This window comes from Dromaius novaehollandiae, chromosome 2, assembly GCF_036370855.1.
Source record: "Dromaius novaehollandiae isolate bDroNov1 chromosome 2, bDroNov1.hap1, whole genome shotgun sequence".
Lineage (NCBI taxonomy): Eukaryota > Metazoa > Chordata > Aves > Casuariiformes > Dromaiidae > Dromaius > Dromaius novaehollandiae.
The window spans coordinates 133,283,058-133,302,884 of record NC_088099.1 but is presented as its reverse complement, the minus strand read 5'-3'; the positions used below and the strand labels follow the sequence as shown (position 1 = coordinate 133,302,884).

General features: G+C 38.7%; 1 protein-coding gene across 7 annotated transcripts in view; it reads left to right on the top strand.

Annotated features, from left to right (window-relative positions):
* Nucleotides 1-19,827, top strand: part of CHD7 (chromodomain helicase DNA binding protein 7) — a 130,551-nt gene that overhangs the window by 31,977 nt on the left and 78,747 nt on the right. For all 7 annotated transcript variants that reach the window (XM_064507495.1, XM_064507498.1, XM_064507497.1 and 4 more), the window contains one exon: nucleotides 10,727-12,584. In XM_064507495.1, coding sequence (XP_064363565.1) covers nucleotides 10,902-12,584 — 1,683 coding nt within the window. In that variant the 5' untranslated portion in view covers nucleotides 10,727-10,901. The remainder of the gene's footprint in view (nucleotides 1-10,726; nucleotides 12,585-19,827) is intronic.

Below are 19,827 nucleotides of genomic sequence, written 5' to 3'. Positions count from 1 at the left end.
TTAGAAAGATGGGCCACTTCTTGATGTACGGAGGGGCCTATAATGATGCCATTTACTGTTTGCTTCTTAAGTAAAACACAGTGCAGGCGTTCGTACTTTTGGTCCCTGACTGTTGTGTTCTGGATGAATCATTTTGTACAGATAAAGTCCATTTGGAGGTCTTACTTAGCATTGGTATCTCAAAAGTTCTTTGTACTTGTTTTCTAATTCATCTGTCTACATAGTTGGTAAGCAAAGGAATGCATTTTAGCTGTTTGTGTTTGTTTACCTCTGACTAAGAGGGTTTTGACCCTTGGTAGAATAAAGATATTTCTAGTATTGTTTCTGCACTGTAGAATAGATAATAAACCAGCTTTGGAGGTCTTGCCCTGACAAAGGACCGCTAAAAGTAAGCGAAATAACTGTTTGTCTACATGTCTGTGTTGCACTAAAGTAGCTGTAACCTGTCAAATCTGTATGGTAGCAGCCTTCATGTAATACTTGATTAGGAGTCCTGACTGCTGTAGTTAAAAGATCTTGGCTCCTTAAGTATTTTTGATTGCCTTTTATTTTTCAGGAGTCACTTCATGGGTCAGAATTTCACTTTATTTCAGGTATTTACAAACACAAAATAAAGAAATTGTCTGACCAACAGAGTTTACAATCTAAACTCTTCCAAAGTTATCAAAATAAACTTTACTATTTCTCAGACTTGTAAAATAGTATTCCAGTTTTTCAGTTGACGTGACCCTTCCCTCCGACTTGCTTGCTTTTCCTACTTCAAAAAAAATGTCAACTCTGATTTTAACCTTACAGGTGTTAGTGAGTAGAAATACATTTTTGCTTTTCTTGAAGGGAGGGCAGCATGGTAATGGATTCATTTTTAGGAATTCTTATAAACTTAATGCTTTGTAGATGGTGCAGCAGGTCTAAGATTCATAGCTTGAAAGGCAAATTTAAACCAAATGGAAATCATTAGGAACAGAAAGATGGTGCTTTCAGCCATAAAATTAAGTTTGCCCTGATTTTTGAGAGAAGGTAGAGCTACCTACTGTAAAATAGAACCACTTTCCAAGTTTGTTTTCAGATGACTAAAAATTTTCTTTCACATCTTATCCAAGAATAGAGATGCAGCACTATTCTTGTATGTTCATCATAGGTCTCCGAAAAACTTGTGGGGAATTGAAGGTAGCCCAAGAACTTTCCTGTGGGGTGCAAAAGATTTCATGGTACATGAATGTCAGCTGTTTTCACTGCTTGCAATAGTTTGACTGTGGCTCTGGATACTGGATCAGTAATTATCTTTGACTTGCAAACTACTTCCAAGTTCTTCAAAATGTTGATTAAAAGGGAAGTGAGACTGTGTAGTTCCAAAATTTTAGATTACGAATTCTTCCCCTGAAGGCTTTTGTTTTTGTTTGAACATAAATGTGTTGGAGGCATTTTAGAAGTGCATGCATATGAATTAAACAACACGCAGTTGAAAATAAGCCCAGTTACTTTCCTTGTGTGAACTGGAGGAGACCTGTTAGTTTGGCATAAGACGATTTGGTTCTCTCTTCCTTCTGAACCTCAATGGTTTTTATAGAGGAAAAACATTGGAGCTCAGTCCTGCCCGGAAGGGAGACCACATGGAAGTATGACAAGACACCTAATGAGGGTTGTGGTGTTCTGGCAGTCCTCATTCTGATTTACAGCTTCTGCAGGATGGCTTATACTACATAGGCATCTTCTTCCATACCTGTATACAAACCTATAAAGCATCGCCTGGCTTGTGTTCAACTGTGGGTCAGAGCAAATGATAGTAGGAAATAAAGAAATTGCTACCTTCAAGTTCACTTACTTTTAAATGCCACATAGATTTTTTTACACTGGGAACTGTTGAGAACTAGCAAGCCCTTTCCCTTTTGGCATGCTCCCTTGCAGAGAATAGCTTGGTTTAGTCACTTATGTGATGCTCTGAATGATCAAATATCCCTTGATTATCACTGTGAGCTAGATGTCATGTTTAAAAGAAATAAAAAAATTAAAAAAAACCCCCTTAATGTATACACGCAAGTGCCTGTTTCCATTCCAGAGGCCAAGAATAAACCACTGTTCTGGAGTATCCTTTTTCATAAAACAGTAGGATGCTCAAGATAGATATCTCAACTCAAGTTGGGGGGGCAGGGGGAGACTGAAAAACCCAAATGAGTTGTCCAGCAAAGGTAGTTGTGGAACATGGGTTTTGGAATGTGTACTGTGCCTCAGCCACCATATTCTGTGGGACATCGTTGGACTTCTTTACCAATTCTGGCAGTAAATGAAGGCTTCTCAAGTCCATTCCCTCTATCAACTGCATTTTGTCTTTCAATGTTGTAGTGTGTGTGTTTTTTTTTTTTTTTTTTTCCCCCCCACCCTGAAACCCTTTTTTCTTTATGGTGTACTTACCTCTAAGTTTGTGAAATAACCTAAGAAGTATGGTCAGACGTAAGAATTTAACACTGCTTTTATATAGTCCTTTGCATATGATAAAATGCATTAAATAATTAGTCTGTTAAAAAAGGATCTCTAGTACCAGAAAGTATGATTGTAAAAGCCAGTAGATGATGTGTGATTTCATTTAAAATACTTTCTAAAGCATCGATATTATAAAACAGTGGTAATTTGTAAGGCTTTTCCAATGCAATATGCAAATTCATTATTTGCTGAAAGGTTCAAGATCATATGCTAAATGTACTGGGCAAAAATTCTCATCAATACTGAAAGTTGACTAAGGGCTTGAATTCAGGTACAGGATGATTCATCTTGCCAGTTGAAAAGAGCATGAGGGAAAACTACCATTTTGTGCTGTGATTCTGTAATGTGTTCTCTTCAGTTCAGTGAAAACTCTGGCTTTTCACTTTGGATATATAAGGTATATTTATCTTCACAAAAATGAGTGTGGATATGTGGTTCCTGTACAAATGCAGACTGTGATCTACCAGTATTTATGAAGAACACATGTACAGGAAAATGACTCTTAAGTACAAGTCATAAATTGAAATGATTATAGAATATACATGGACAAATATACCATGTGTGGTATTGGTAGACTGTAATTTCATCAAGTGGTTTTTCAGACTTCATAAACTATGAATGAAACATGATTGTATTGGCCTTATAACAGGTAAAGTAAAATATAGGGTCTGGCTACTTTCAAGTGCTCGTAATTCTACAGCTGGAAATAGCCTTTTGGGACATGATTAAATCTTAAAACCTGCCCATGGTTAAAAAAAATACATTTCTGTGAAAATCGCATGTTTAGAAATGCTGGGAAACATTTGAGTATCCACCTTATGAATTTTTACAGTTCCCAGCTTTCTATATGTAAACACTGTGAGCTATTTTCAACAATTTAGCAAAAGGGTGGTGGCGGTGGAGGGGAGATCTTGCCTTGCTTTGAATTCTGCTCGTTCATCACCCGATTATTTTGTGGGTTACGAGGGTTTTGTCACTTAGCTTTTTGTCATCTAACCGGTACTCCTTTACTTGGTGAGATGTTAAAAACTCGAAACGCTCTTGCCTAATGTTGCTGCTTTGCATGCCAAAAATGAATGAGGCAGCCATGCATTAAAAGGCACAGCCCTGCGCAAACCCTCCAGCTTACTGCCGTGACCTCTGCCCTTTTGTATCCTGTGACACTCAGCCTGTCTTTGTGCTCAAGTTTATTCATGATGGATACGTTTCCCTCCCAATCACATATGCTGGGCTCTCGCAGAGAGAACAGATAAATTATTTTCAGCTGCAGCCCTGCCAGGCCGGGGCTGGGGCTGGGGGGCTGGGGGGGGAGGAAGGCTGCCTGTGTGCTGCAGAGGAGCCTGTTTGAGCAGGGGCCCCTCCGCAGCGTGGTCAGGACAGGGTGCAGTCTGAAACTTCTCCGGGAATATGAAAGGGGCTGCCTCGCAGCCTCTCAGATCCTTTTTAAATGCAAAAGAATGTAGGAAATTGCCAGATCAGTTAGTTAATCAGTGACAACTGCAGTAGGTGTACAAAAAGCATGGCCCTTAACAAGAGTAATCAGTTGTGCTTGGTGTTTTTTCAGTGCCTCAGCAGGTCGCCGCTGGCCCCACCTCTTGATTCCTCTGCTGGTTTAGTGTCAGCTTTATAAGAGAATGTAATTGCTAGGAGATTTCTTGGTGACTGATGGCAACAATATACATCTCCTCTCAGACACCTCCCCCCAGCCTTGCTTGGGCTTTTTGTTCACGTTATCGTCCCATAGCTGTGTATCGGATCCGTAACGTGAACCACGCACCGACATTAGCAGAATGTATACTTTGCACTCATGACTGAGAAATGTTGCTGTACGATCGAAACTCAAAATAATATTGACTATATGGGCTGTACTTGTAAGATTCAAACATAATTTACGGAGTTATGTAAAATGTGTTACTATTCCTCTTTACAGAGTTACTGCAAGATAACACTGCTATCAGATATTTTCAAAAGTATTCCTGAGATATTTTTGTGACTGCAATTGTTTCTCTTGCTTATCTAGGACTATTTTTAGATAAACCTCCTCCTTCTCACATCTGTATTTTAAACTTATGTTGGGACAGAGGGTGGTCGTATGACCAAAAAAGGCCTCTTAAAATTCCAAGCTACATAACACTAAAATTGAAGTGTTCCTGGCGTAGACTTGCTTCTCTCCCCCACCCCCTGTTTCTAATGCACTTAAATGTAAAACCATTTTTTATTCCTTTGTACCTCAAGTAAGAAATGTCCGAATATGTAGTTTTAATGAATGGCTAGAAACTTTGCCTTTTTCTCCTTCTGGACTGGAAAGAAAAGATCGTGTTTGAGGCTTCTTATTTAATGTCATAGATGAGGATTTAAAATTGGCAGTTCTCATGTTGGGAACACAGTTTGCAATACAGCTGGTACAGTGAATATAGAGGAAAAGTCATTCAGATTTGGAGTATCTGTTGTTGCAACAAGGCGAGGTGGGTTTGCATCATAGCACTCCTAGGTGATGCTGTTGTAGTTCTTGTATCAAAGCCCCTGTGAACTTGAATGACGTAGGATATTGTTTCCAAATGCATGGCACAGGCTGAACTCTGGCTGGTCATTCTCGCATCAGCTGCTTGACAGCAACAAGCTGCCAAATATTCTAAGGCTGTTGTGCCCTCAGTTGCCTCTGTAAAAGCCAGTTCTTTGCCAAAGTACATGATGTGTTAAGGAAATAAAATTTAATCTGGTTCCTACTTTAATATTTTATGGGAAACTTAACCGTTGCATGAGTTTCTTGCCCAAAAGATGTTGCTGAATTCATGTTGAATTTTGCACATGTGCAGTCAACTAAACTGACTTCTGAGGAAAGGCAGATGAGGTTTTCACCCTCCCTACCAGCAACCTTAACAAGATACTGACTGCCTTAAATTTGCCACTGCAGATTTCTGGAGGGAAAGTTCTTCTGCGAAGGACTAGCTGGATAGGTGTAAAATTAAACTTCTCAGAAATATTTATACTGTAGTTGCTGACTCTTCCCACAGAAGGTAGAGTATTCCTGAGCTGCATGAGGTCATTCTTTTCATCCTTGCAAGTCTGTTCTCCCTTCCCGGGGGAAGAAAAAGAAAAAAAAAATCCCAACATCCTTTCATCTGATAGAAACTTAATTTTTAACACAACTGTGCTGTCTGAAGTTTGTATTAGGAAAGCATTCCACATTAAAAAAGTGGCATTTAGGCATTCGGATAACCAAGTTTCACTGGAAGCTACAGTCAAAATCATGTTATAATCAGCTTACAATTCTGCGGTTTTATTTTGGTTAGTCTCTATGCAGGGGGAGTGTACTGTGCATGAAAAGTTGTCTATGATATAAATGAGAACTAAGCATTAAACAAGGAAACTAGGCGTAGTTCCTCCTTTTGCAGTTAGGCACTTGCATAACTTTGCATCAAAGGGGCTAAACGCTCAATAGGTGAATAAGCTGACAGGACTGATCAGCTGTCTTCCACTATATGAACTTGGCATACCTTTTACTATGTTGTCACGTTGTTAAATATGTTTATAAAGTCTTTGAATATTTTGCCTCCAACTTCATTCGTAGAAGGAAGATACGACTGTGGTTAGTGTCATTTATTGTCATCTACTTCCATGTGGCAGATATTTAAATGATCACCCTTAATAGTCAACAGAGGCTTAGCAGTTTTGAAAAACAGTTATATATACAATGTTTAGATGTAGATTTAGTAGGCTAAATTTTAATCCTACATTTTGAGGCTTCAGTCTCAAAATGACCTTTGGCCTGACTTTGTTTTTAGCATGAGGCCTATTTTAGCCCACTGCTTCAAAATAAGGTGTTATTTGCACTGCAGGTATGTCATTCTATTATATAAGTTTTGTTCGTATCTGTCAAGTACTTCAGAGTTATGTCTAAAATGCTTTGTAAAAATATCAGCTGTGTATGACATGTCTAACTTAAAAACAAACAAACAACCCCCCCCCCAAAAAAAAAAAAAAAACCCTCTAGCATTAAGGAATTAGTTTGGAGAAACATTTCCGGGACGTTCATAAAGGAAACAGCCACTTTTCCAAATTCTGGCTGTTGAGAAATACTGCTGAATTTCTTGCGCAGGAGGAGGGAGACTTGAATTGGATGATGTGTTTATTGCAGAAAGTTATTCTGAGCATAGGAATGTAAAGGTGACACTGTGGGGGGCACACAAATCTGTTGCCCTTGCTGCTTTTTGTTCTTGAGTGTCAATACCTGGTGCTCTGGGAACAAGACTAAGGAAGTTCAAATTTTAGGTTTTCCAGTGCTAAGTCAGGTTAGACTTAATGTAGCAGCCAGTTATGTTCCATTCCAAAAAGTGAGGAGCTGACCAAGGCTACTGAGTCTGTGTCCATCTGACTAAGCTGAACGATGGTTAACTACCCTTTAAATTCTGGGTCTAACGGATTAAGATGGGAAGGCTGTAGACTAGAGTAAATGCAAGCTTTGTCTGTGGAGACAACAGGGTCGTTAAGCAATTGACCGTGTCTTGGTGGTTGGGATCACACCATCACTTTGAAAAGAAATACGTTGTCCAGGCAAGTGCTAAGGAAATCTGTTCACAGACTCTTTTGAATCCAGTCTTGCTAGTATAAACTTTCAGTTTTGGGAATAGAGAGGCTATAGAACTTTATACCAAAATCCATGTATTTTGGTTAAGATTAAAAAGGCTTGCTATTCTTAAGCTCACTATCTTTTTGTATGTTCACAAACTTACTCAGCAATCTGTGTTTCTAAGACACAGATATTCTCTCCTTTGTCCCTGAAAAATAGTCACTGTTGTGAATATCAGCTGGTTTTAACTTATGGGGAAATGGAGAAAATGGTGCACGAATTTTAGAGTTTTTTGGCTTAAATACTCTAAAAAATACTTTATGGTGAACTTACTGTTGTCAGTCTTGGTCCAGGCTTGATGTTTATACATTTGCTTTTGTGATGAAATGAACTGTGGACGTGAATATCTTAGCTAGAATTACTCTTTAATGCAACTGCTATGTCTGAGAGTTCCTATAGGTTTATTCCTTCTTTCTTTTGTTTAAACTTGACCAGCCTTCAAGATTTAAGCAGAGAAGGTAATGTTGCTTGTAATGAAAAAAGCACAGAAATTATTACAACTTATAGTAAGGCTGCCTACTTCAGAAATAACTGTTTCAGCATAAATTTAAAATTGTGACCCCACCTTCTCAGCCTCGTGACTGGCTTAACTATCTAGAAGATGTCTATCCTATGAGTATAGGAAGGTTCAGAGCTTACTAGGTAATTTGAACATTGACTGTTCTCTTACCAAAAAGTTGACTGTTATTTTGATTGCTGTTGTCCTCCATTCCTAAACATGCTCTGTTAGCCATGTGTTGCATCACGGATGTGTGACTCTTTTGTTTGGGGAGGTGGAATAAGGTTGGTGGGAGCATAGCTTCTGACTGTAAAGGGCTGTTGTCATTAAACTTAAGGCTGAACTTAAAGCTGAAGAAATACTACTGCAATTTGGAAACATTCTCAAGCGTATTCACATGCTGCGTTTTAAACCCAATTGCTTTAGCAACAGCTAAACAGCTGAAGTGTGGAACTCATCTCATGTTCTAGGTAAAATGCAAACCTAAAATCATAAATAGTGACAGTGTTTTCACTCTAAATTTAAGTATTGCATTTATTTGTGTACACACTGCTTCATAAACTTAGAGATCTTTTTTTTTTTCTTTTTAAGGAGTGTGTGCTCAGGAAACTGAAGTGTTTTAGATTCATAGTATGTCTCATTCATTGTAAGTGACAGTACGTAGTTCAGATCTGCAAACTGGGATGGAGTCAGCTGGGTGGGAATTAAGGTGTCTTTAAACAAAACCCTTACCCACAGAAACAAATGAAAATAAGGTATAGTAGCAGGTGCTGTCAGCTGGTGTTGACAGTTGTTAGTGGCTGACCCTCACTTCAATTTTATTGGAAGCCTGTCAGCTGCTGAACAGTAAGCTAAGCAGTACAATTCAAATGCATGTTTGATTTCTGGAGATCCTATGTCATATTGTCTGTAATAAAGTGAGAATTTTACTGTGTAGGTTTCAGTTATTTTTATTGCAAAGTTTCATTACAAAGTTGGGAGGGTAGAACATGCTTGTTTCTTCAAAATTATTCTCTTAGGTGTGATTTATGTAATTAATTAGTGAACAAACTCTTACCTGTTCATAATTCTGTGGATATAAATAGATTGGCTGGTGGGTCAGATCCTCTGGTTGGCTCAAGTTTGATATCGTGTCGTAACAGTAGAATACCTCTGCACTGTGCTTTTTAGCATTTCCAAGCAGAGAGGCTGTTCTGCTGAATGGAGACCCTCAGCACACTTTTGCCAGCTTCTAATTGTGGCATGCATTAGTGGAAGAAGTAGTATCAGAATAGGTTATCTTAAATCATCAGAGGAGGGATCTTCACCATGGCAGAGGCCTGCGCAGGAGGCCAGAAGCTTGTACTGCAGGCTTGAATCGATGAAGGAGGTTCCTTCTTGCTTTTTTGGAATTTTCTTATGCTCTGTTTTAAGAAACTGATTGAGGTGGCAAATATTACAGGTGGCTTCTGTGTAATAAAACCAAGTCAAAAGAAATAGGTATTTGAGATGAATGTGGCATGTGGGAGTTTACCCCCAAGTGATTTAGAAATACAAGTGTTAATGTCCCAGCCAAGCACTAAAGAGATTTAAGAGTGTAGTTTTAAAGGTGACATTCAAATGCTATTTTAAGAGAAGTGATAAATGCATGTGCTTTCCCTCTCGCCCTCTGCTTCATGCTGTTAGAAGGTCCTCTTGACAATGACTACAAGAAGTATAATAAACATACTGATATCTTCTCCCTAGAACTTTTTCGGGACAAATTGAATACAGAATGCCAGACACTTTAACTGAAGGCAAAGTGATGGAAATCTTCCCTCCTCTGCCTCAAAATGCAAGAGAGAAAAGTACAAATTTGTAAATCTTGTTTCCCTTTATCACTGATCAAGGGCAAGTAGGTATCTGCAAGTACAGCTGCAAATAATGACAAAGGTGTAAAAAGAAGTGTTCTGTTTTCATTTGCTTATATGGACAGACTTCCTTGACTGTCATCTTAAAGCTTATTTTCAGGTTGAAGCCATAGCATTTAAATTTCTGATTTTTAAGAAGGAAAGAGCATCAGACTAGTTTTGTTCAAAATAAGCAGATTCAGACAAAATCTTGTGAGTTTTCTTTGAGGGCAGTGGGGTGGGCAAAGCACCACTTCAGAACATGCACTTCTTTGCTGTGGAAAAGCTAATCTGGAGCTTTTTTGAAACTTCTGTTCAAGTGCATTACTTTTTTCAAGCCCAAGTGCATATCTTATTAGGTTAGTATTTTATTATTGAAATTCATTTGTTAGCACTAGTTCTTCTTAGTGAGTTTTCAAGATTATAATTCTGTAGCAAACGAAACTTTAGTGTGGTCTTCTGAAATGTTATAGTTAGTAACATGATTGTGTGAAGATGAATAATGAACTGCAGTGATTGTATCCCCCTTTACCATCCTGAGGGAAATTATTATATGGATTCAGAAATCTACCTTAGCTTAGAATAAGGCTTTTGAATTTAATTTTCGTACACAAACTGATTGTATAGTTTTGTTTAAATGGGAAGAAGCATTATGTTGTTTCTCAATTTACAACTTGATTAAATAAAAAAAAAAGTGTGGCAAAAGAGACTTAAATGTAAAGGTAGGTTTTGCAGTTTGGTATGTTAAAGGGTCAGAAAAATCTGTTGTCCATATAACTATAGTCTGTCAAATGACTTGATGCTGGTGCTTGCTCATCTGATTACGCAGCTCAGGGGAATAAGGTTAAGGACAGGCTGTTGGTAACTAGAGTGTTTTCAGGGTTTTAGTTTGGCAGATGGGCTGCTTGGCTATATTCGTACATCTGCCTACCTGCTGTGGCAGCTGCTGCTGCTGCATGTTGTGTTCTTTTGTTCTATTCCACCCAAGAAAGGAACACTAGGAAGTGTAGTGAATGGATTAATTTGAGGTTAGGCTAGTGTTTTGCTTGCTTCTTAACTCTCTATCATAATAAAGCTTCTGATAAAGCTAATGAATCCTGCTTAAAGCAAAATAGATTTTTAAGATGTATTTCAGAGGCTGGGACTAGCTCGTGTAGTCTAAAACAGTCAAGTATATTTTCTTTATATTGTCTGATGTTACTTGTTTCAATATTTCCTTTTCTTTTCTTCCCCTTCCCCCACTTCCTCTAGGAGCAGTAACCAGACTTTGCCTGACACTGCGTGGTCCAAAAGAATTAAGGAAATATGGAATGACATGAAGGAGATTAGTTGAGGATTAAAGGCTTTGAGGACAAAACACCTCACCGAGGTGAAGCACAGACTAGCGTTCTAGTTGTAGCTCTGAGGAGCTGTGTGCTGAAAAAAGATGGCAGATCCAGGAATGATGAGTCTCTTTGGAGAAGATGGGAATATTTTCAGTGAAGGGTTGGAAGGTCTTGGAGAATGTGGATATGCAGAAAACACAGTAAATCCTATGGGGCAACAAATGCCCATGGATCAAGGATTTCCCTCTTTACAGTCATCTCTTCATCATCCCCCTGCAAATCAAAATCAAACAAAGTTGACCCATTTTGATCACTATAATCAATATGAACAGCAGAAAATGCACCTGATGGATCAGCCGAACAGAATGATAAGCAATGCCCCTGGGAATGGTATAGCATCTCCTCATTCACAGTATCACAACCCTCCAGTTCCTCAGGTTCCTCACGGCAGTGGTGCTGGTGGTCAGATGGGAGTCTATCCTAGCATGCAGAATGAAAGACATGGGCAACCCTTTGTAGACAGTGGCTCCATGTGGGGACCACGGGCAGTTCAAGTGCCAGACCAGATAAGAGCACCATACCAGCAACAACAGCAGCAACAACCACAACCGACACAACCACCACAGGCACCCTCTGGACCCCCTGGGCAGGGCCATCCTCAGCACATGCAGCAGATGGGAAACTACATGGCTCGTGGTGATTTTTCAATGCAACAGCATGGTCAGCCGCAACAGCAGAGGATGAACCAGTTTTCTCAAGGCCAAGAAGGCCTTAATCAGGGAAACCCTTTCATTGCCACCTCAGGACCTGGCCACTTGTCTCATGTGCCCCAGCAGAATCCCAGTATGGCACCTTCTTTACGACACTCAGTCCAGCAGTTTCACCACCATCCCCCCACTGCTCTCCATGGAGAATCAGTAGCCCACAGTCCCAGATTCTCCCCTAATCCTCCCCAGCAGGGTGCTGTTAGGCCGCAAACGCTTAATTTTAGTTCTCGGAGCCAGACGGTACCCTCACCTACTATAAACAACTCAGGGCAGTATTCTCGATATCCTTACAGTAACCTTAATCAGGGATTAGTTAATAATACAGGGATGAATCAGAATTTAGGCCTTACAAATAACACTCCAATGAATCAGTCTGTACCAAGATACCCAAATGCTGTAGGATTTCCATCAAACAGTGGTCAAGGACTAATGCACCAGCAGCCCATCCACCCTAGTGGCTCACTTAACCAAATGAACACACAAACTATGCACCCTTCACAGCCTCAGGGAACTTATGCCTCTCCACCTCCCATGTCACCTATGAAAGCAATGAGTAATCCAGCAGGTACACCCCCTCCACAGGTTAGACCTGGTAGTGCTGGAATACCAATGGAAGTTGGCAGTTATCCAAATATACCCCATCCTCAGCCGTCACACCAACCCCCTGGTGCCATGGGAATTGGACAAAGGAATATGGGCCCCCGAAACATGCAACAGAATCGTCCATTTATGGGTATGTCTTCAGCACCACGGGAGATGGGTGGGCACATGAGACCAAATGGTTGTCCAGGTGTTGGCCTTGCAGATCCACAAGCAATACAAGAACGACTAATATCTGGCCAGCAGCTTCCTAGTCAACAGCAGTCTTTTCAACAGCAAATGCCAACCTGTCCTCCCATGCAGCCTCATCCAGGGATACATCATCAGTCTTCACCACCCCCACATCCTCATCATCAGCCTTGGGCACAGCTTCACCAGTCACCACAAAACACACCACAAAAAGTGCCTGTCCTTCAGGTAAGATACTTCCAATGAACAGAAAATTCTTTAAATTACTGTAATGCATTTCAGTATACACAAGATTTATGGTTCTAAGATAGTTGTTCTTGTTTGACTTCCCTGTTTGTTGTTGCTTGTTACTTAGTTTTCTTGCTATGCAGAAGCGAAAGGTAAAATGAGGTTCAGGTAGCTTGCTAATGTTCTTACAGTACTTAGAGGATAACACTATGGATATACCTAAATCTGATACAGCAGCAGGATGAATGGAAAACCTATATTTTTTTTTATCATGTTGGTTCCTTTGAGGGGAAAATGGAAAGCATGTGTGATGATTGTCATTTAAATTAATAATTTTCATATATGTAAACTTGTAGGAAAAAGTTCATTTATAATAGGTTTGCTTTAGCCAAACTGAAGGTTTTCTTTAAATACTAAAGGAGTGTTTTACTTTTCTATGTTAAAGCTGAATTTTTACATGTGAAAAAATTTACAGGATGAACTTTTTCAGCACTAAATGATGGGGCAACAGTTTATATGAAAAGAAGACAACAGATGTGAATCATAGTCTCATATTAGATCTTCTAAGGCTTAAATGAAATCTCAGATAGTATGGAAGTTTTATTTTACTGAGTCTCTGATCTGCTGGATTGCAATGAAAATGTATTGCTTCCGTGTTATTTTTTAATTAAAAGCTGGAAATGTTTAAAACATCTTGATCCTTCTGTAGCTTAGCAGGCTGGACTATGTGTTAGTGTATTAAGCTTGAGCTGAAAAGATGCCTTTTGGGATCCTTAGGTTTGCCATCACTTGTCTCTGGCTCTATCAGTCAATCATTTAAGAGGTTATGGTACTGAATGGATAGGTGGCCAGGATATCAGAGGTTTAGGGTTTTGTTTTGTTTTGTTGTTTTTTTTTAAAAAAAAAACAGTCAGTAATTAATGCCAAGTAGCTCTCCCCATAAATATTTGGAGACAATTGTTGGAATGCAGTCATAATGATACGATGCTACAATAAGCCTAATAAATCATATAAACAGCTGTCCTAGCCAGTGTCCCAGGACTGTGTGGAAAGCAGCTGCTCAGCAGTCCCTTCCAGTGCTGCCTGCCGGCTGCTTCTGTTAGCTGCTTAGCACAGCATGAGGTGGGTCTGGGAATCAGATGCGCGTACTGCAGAGAGGCAGCTGACAAGGAGTGGTAGATGTAGCAGCTCAGCAGCTGGGAGAGGCTTCCACATTCTCCGTGGAAGAGAGGAGGGGGAAGCATGGGATATGCTGTAGGGCACTGAAGTCCTAGAAGGGAAATCATGGACTAAGTTGGGGTAAGGGAAAGGACAGGATCTTTATGGGAGAGAAGAGGAAGTTGTGCTATTGAAAGGAAGAATGAATGTCTTCAGGACCATCCCTACACCCCCCAAATTAATGTGAAATTTTCTACAAATATTTTTCCCTTCATCTCGCCCCACCTGCATGCACACGCTTTGTTTGGAGAATGTAAATTACAGTTCTTGCATGCATACGGAACATGTGTTCAGTCCATCACATCCTCAGGGAGAGAAGAGTCCTTGTCAATACCACTTGGGTTATCCACTGTGTGGGTAAGAGAGAAAAAAAGGAGAGAACTCATGACTGCCTTCAGAAAACAAGAGAAAGAGCAAAAATTTGAAAAAGGAGGAATGACAACATGGAGCAATTAATATGAAAAGGGCTAATATGTCTAGGAGGAGAAACTTGAAAGGAAATAATAGAAACAGTAACACAAGATGTAAAAAATAGTGAGGAAAGAAAAATAGGTGAGACGGCGTTGCTGATAGCTTTCACTACTAGTGGTGATGGGTGGTGGAGAGGAAGGACCTAAGATCCATGGTAATAAACACTGGGCTCTAAAACTGTGGTGTTTTGCATTAGGAGTTAACGTTTTCCTCTGATCATCCAGTAAACTTTTTTTTAGCAGCAACAGATGGTTTGGGAGGAGGAGGTCTACTAGTAGAATAGATAGGCTTTTTAAATGTTCTTGGAACATTTGTTTTCCTCTAATCACTGAGAAGGTAAAATACAGACAGCTCAACTTTTAAATGAGCTGTGCAATCTATTACAAAGTTTTAAATTTCAGACGAATAACTTGAACAAAGGTAAGTGTTGAAAGCAAATAATTAGAGGAAAACCACATGAAAATTCAAGTTACTTGATTAAAATCAGTAATTCAAACAATTGTAGCTAGCCAAGCAACTTCTCTGTTAGTCTGCTTCTGTTAAGTTTTTATTTGGTACAAGTTATTGTTACATACCTTCCCATTAAGTAATAAATTTGAGAGATGGTAGGTGCAATTCAGTGTGTTTGTGTTAAACCTGACTATAGTAATGAAACACTTGAAAGGCAGGTATTTCCCCCTTGAAAACTGTTTGGATCAAATATATATTGTTCAAGTCAATGAAACTCAGCTCCTCCCCACCCCCTGGGGAAAAACGCAGATGTGTGAAAATGCTGCTCTTAAGATGGAATACAGAATTTGTAGTTATTCTATCAGTGTCTTGTTTCGTTTCTTCATGTCAGTTGGCAGAAGACTGTACACTAAAGAGCAGTTATTTAAATGACTGGTTTGATTCTATTTGTATAAAATTAATTAACAAAAATGAATTTAGTCAGGGAAAGGAAAATCCCTGTACTTTTAAATCAACAGAAGTCATCTTTGTAATTATTTTTCATTGATTTGAAGCTAGCCTTATCATGGGAAGGCTGTAATGCTTGTGGTTAACCAAATTACTGTTTTGTTTTTAGATATCTTGGAAGGAAAGAAGTTGTTTTGCTTTTAGCTTGAAAGAAATTACTGCATCAGTTTTAGGATTCTTTGTTTCTTGTGTACAAAATGGCAAATTATTTTGTTTGGGAGGTACAACTAGGGATTGACAATTCAGTTGGTCTAGATTAGTAGCAGAGAACTAAGCAAGGTTATTAGGACCTTGTTAGTAGTGAGCTGCTGAATTCAGTTTTTATAGGTAACCAGCCATTTATGATTATGACATTGGGACATTCAGTTACTGTACTTGATTTTCAAAGTGGTGTTTTGCAATGTTCCTCACCAATGTCTTTTAGAAGAGTTCAGTGGCCATGGGATGGGGAGAAAGGCCAGATGATTGACCAAGGTACAAAGCTGAGGGTAGGAGTCAACTTGTTTTCACAGTGGAGGGATCTCTGCTGAGCTTAATGCTGTTTAACATATTCATGATTGACCTGGAAAAGAATGAGGAGACAGATGACAAAGTTTGCTGTTACTGTTAAGATATTCAAAGAGTAAAGCTGAGTGCCAAATACAGAATGGAGAAGGACCTTACAATAATGAAACTAAATAATTAGAAAGAAATACAACAGCAATGTCAATTGCTTGCCCACAAGCTGTGTAAATCAAGGCATGGTGCCTGTGCAATGAAATGACAGACAAAAATCTCTAGAGGCAAATGTAAAATAAAGCACAAGAGAAAACATAGTTCTCAAATAGACAGTAAAGGCATCTGAGCTGGTCACCACTGCTCAGGAACAGGATCTTGGTGTTAGACGGCTATCTGAAAATATGCTGTGACAGGCAAAGAAATAAAGCGTTAGGAATGGTTATGGAAGTAGCAGACAGCGAAACGGATTGTTATCATGTTGCTACATGTAGGTGTGGTATGCCTGTGGGTCAAGTGCTGTGCAGTTCTGGGTCCCTTCCTCCCACCTTAAAAAACAAACAAAAAAACCAAACAGTAGCACTTGGAAAAATAGGGAGAGGGATGATTTGGGAAGAGGGGAGGGAGAGATGCAGAGAAAGCCTGTAAAATTTTGAGTGATATAGGGATATGAAAAAGGTGAATATGAAAGAAGCATTTGTGTTCTCTTGTTTTTGTACTCCTAGGGTCTTCAGCAAATTATCAGGTGGTGAGTTCAGAATAGCACATTAAGATGCTGATTGCTCAGTTCTGAGATGTACAGAAAAATCAGTGCTTGTTAAACACGAAGGCACTACATTTGGCCTAGCAGATCTGTGCCATAAATAACAAGTGGTTGAGAGTTTATGAGGATGCGTCTATTATGTGTGTGTCCTGTTCTTGTCTGCTTCCACAGACACTATCAGGATATCGTGTTAGATAGGCTTTTGGGGGTCTGATTCTATACAGTTACTCTTAAATATCATCACTATTTTCAGAGAATTTTATTAATGATAGAGCGAGCATAAGATTTTTTTTCTGTCAACATTAGGCTGTCTTGGGGGTGGTGACGTACAGAACGTCTCATTTACCCACAGCTACTGTGTGCACTAAGTTTTGAGTGTTATTCATTAAACATGTTCTACAAACATAATCTACACTATTTGTGTTTGAATATGGGAATAATTAAAGAAAGGATAATTATGGTTTAAAGCCTCTATGCTAGATTAGATAGTGGAACTTGACAGTGGGCACTGACAGTGTTGAGGAACCCTGGGTTAAGGTGTCCAGCTCCTTTCTGAGAAGGTACTCATTTTGTGTCACCAGTTCACTGCCATATTTTTTTCTTCTGTTCTCTTGATCATCTCTGGACATGTGAAATTTTTAAATTTTATTTATTCATTTATTTTTAATCACTCTTAGCTCTATTTGGTATGAGTGCATAGGTTTGAAATTTCCTGTGCTCCCCAGGAGGGGAAGAGACAGGGAGGGTCCTGCTGAGTCACTAGCAGAGTCATCCCTGTGACGGGATCTTCCTGTGTTTTCAAACTGTGTGTTGCTGCCTCAGCTTAATTTATACCTGAATGAAGAGGTATGTGAACTACTATCGACTTGAGTGATTTGAAGTGATATTCTAACCCAGCAGAGTGTGCGTGTTAAGTCAGTACTGCTTGCGCACTAAAATGAAGTTGCCATTCTCCTGGGTGGTTTAATTTTTCTAATGTGCAGAAACAGAATATAGTAAGAAGAGACTGACTCTGTCTCCTTACTGTCTTCACATAACCAATTATCTTTCAATTGGTGTACTATAATTTTATTTAGTAACAAATGGTATCATTTTAAATAGGTAGGATTTTTTGCTTAAATTAATATTTTCAAGCAGTGTCCCACAGGTCCAGAGAAAACTGTTAGCTGTTCCATTGTGTGTTTAGTTTTTTCCTGTAAATAAGTAGAAGTCCCAAAATTTTAAAAATTTCTGAACGCTACTAGTTGGGTACTTTTAATTCAGAAGTTATGCAGCAAAATCTCATAGCTGGCCTTGGAAATTCTAGTCCTCTTTTCCAAGTGCTCTTGGACCAGCAAACTGGTGGATATTGGCAAGGTTGTTAAAGGTGCTAGACTAAACATAAAAAACAAAACACTAATGCTGAACTTTGATAGATTACAATTGTATGTTACTTCAAAAAGTATAGATGTAAAGTAAAACCCTAAATCAAATCAGAAGTGGTGGAGAAAAATGAGTGAAAAGTGGAGAAGAAAATCCATAGGATTCATCTGAAAGTAAGGCTGGTAAACATCTAAAAATAAGTTACGATTACAAGCTTCCACTGTATTTTGTTGAGGCTCTGAAGAACTTCTGTATTTGAGCAAGGTAGGCAATGTAATTAGCTATAATTTTCCAAATAAAAGTAGACAATTAAAGCTGCTTTCATTTAAAACCATTGAAGTAATTTCATGTCTATGAAGTAGAATATTGTATTATGGTGACATCTGGTTCAACTGTGAGCTAGTTCACATTTGGTTCTCTCAAAGGATATAATAATACCAACTACACAAAAGTACACTCCTTAGATATATTACAGTCTACTAATTAATATTAAGACATTCAAAGGCTTGTTACCACCTCACCCTTGAAAAGGCTATATGTACTTTGTAAATTGGAGTTAGAGTGACTCTGGAGTGAATAGGCCTCTGGGCCAAAGATTTGTAGTATTTAGATGGGTTTGTTGTGGATTTTTTTGTTCCTTTTTTAAGTTGGAATTGAGGAGGTACAAGCAACTTTAAGAATACTTTTTGCTTAAGGTGTCATGATTTGACTGTACTGAAAATAATTTGTACTGTTAAACTATCTATTCTGGAGTTCTGGGTAAAGCCAGTTTGCAGTATTAGCATAAGAATACAAGTCCGCATCAGCATGCTGATTTTTGTAGGCATCAGAGTTACCAGACTTGTTCTTCAGCACTACTATGTTGGAAGTTTGTGTATGTTTGTGACCTGGCTGTTTTTTTCCTGAAATCATTAGCATTGTCTGAGGAATTGCCTAGCTAGAAATACTTTTAAATTATGCTACTGTTCAGTACTTCAATATTTTTATCTGTTGGTAGTCATCTTCCAGTGGGATTTGGCAGTCATCTTATTTTTACATGAATGAATGTGTTCTTGTATTTTATATTTATTCAAACAAATTTAAGCCTGTTGCTTCAGAGGAGCTTTTTACATGACTGAAAGGTGATAGTCCAATACAGACCCTGACATCGGCATCACCATCATAAGCCTATACAACTTAAAGGATGGAGAACTGGAGCAAATGAAAACAAAAATGCTTATTAGTTTTTTTTAATACAGTGACAATTTTGATAAAGAATGAGTTCCAGGTGAGGCAATAATTTGCTGCCTTTTACTATGAAGCTTCCTAGCCTTCCCATTCTCCTCTGGCATGTAGACTTTGAGGCATCCATTTGTTTTAAACTCAGTAGTTCATCTTACTCATTAGTGTTGCCTTTGCTTGTATCTTGAATGTTAGTGTTACAAACTAATCAGTATTTCCTTCTCTTCCCCCCCCCCCCTTGCAAGAGTAAATATATCAGTTTCCTCTACGATGTAACACTATATCACTTTGAAGTTCTTTTTTTTAAAATTACTTTTTAAAGGTCAGTTTCTCCCTCAAATTAGTGGGCCAGTGCTTTTGACTTTTGAATTTTCAAAATTGAATTGTAATGCAAGAATTGATAACTAAACAGCTATGAAGCTAAAATGCTCCCTGAAAAAGGAATGGTCTCATCTGAACAAACTGTCAAAATTACACCAAATATGCTCTGTGAGAGTTTTCTTTTCTAGATATCCATGTTCTTTTAATTTTATGGATATGTATCTTGCAGATGATAATGTGGTCTGGATTTTGGGAACAGATTGCTCAGTTTTTCTTTAGAAATATCTGGTACCTTCTTTTGTCTATGGAGATCTAAAGCTTAGTAGCTAAGGAGAAAGATTAGCAGCCCTGGATTCTTCACCATGATCCAAAAATGTATTTGTACAGTTTTTTGGGGTTTTCTTTTGAATAATTCTCAAGTTGTGGGCATGCTTT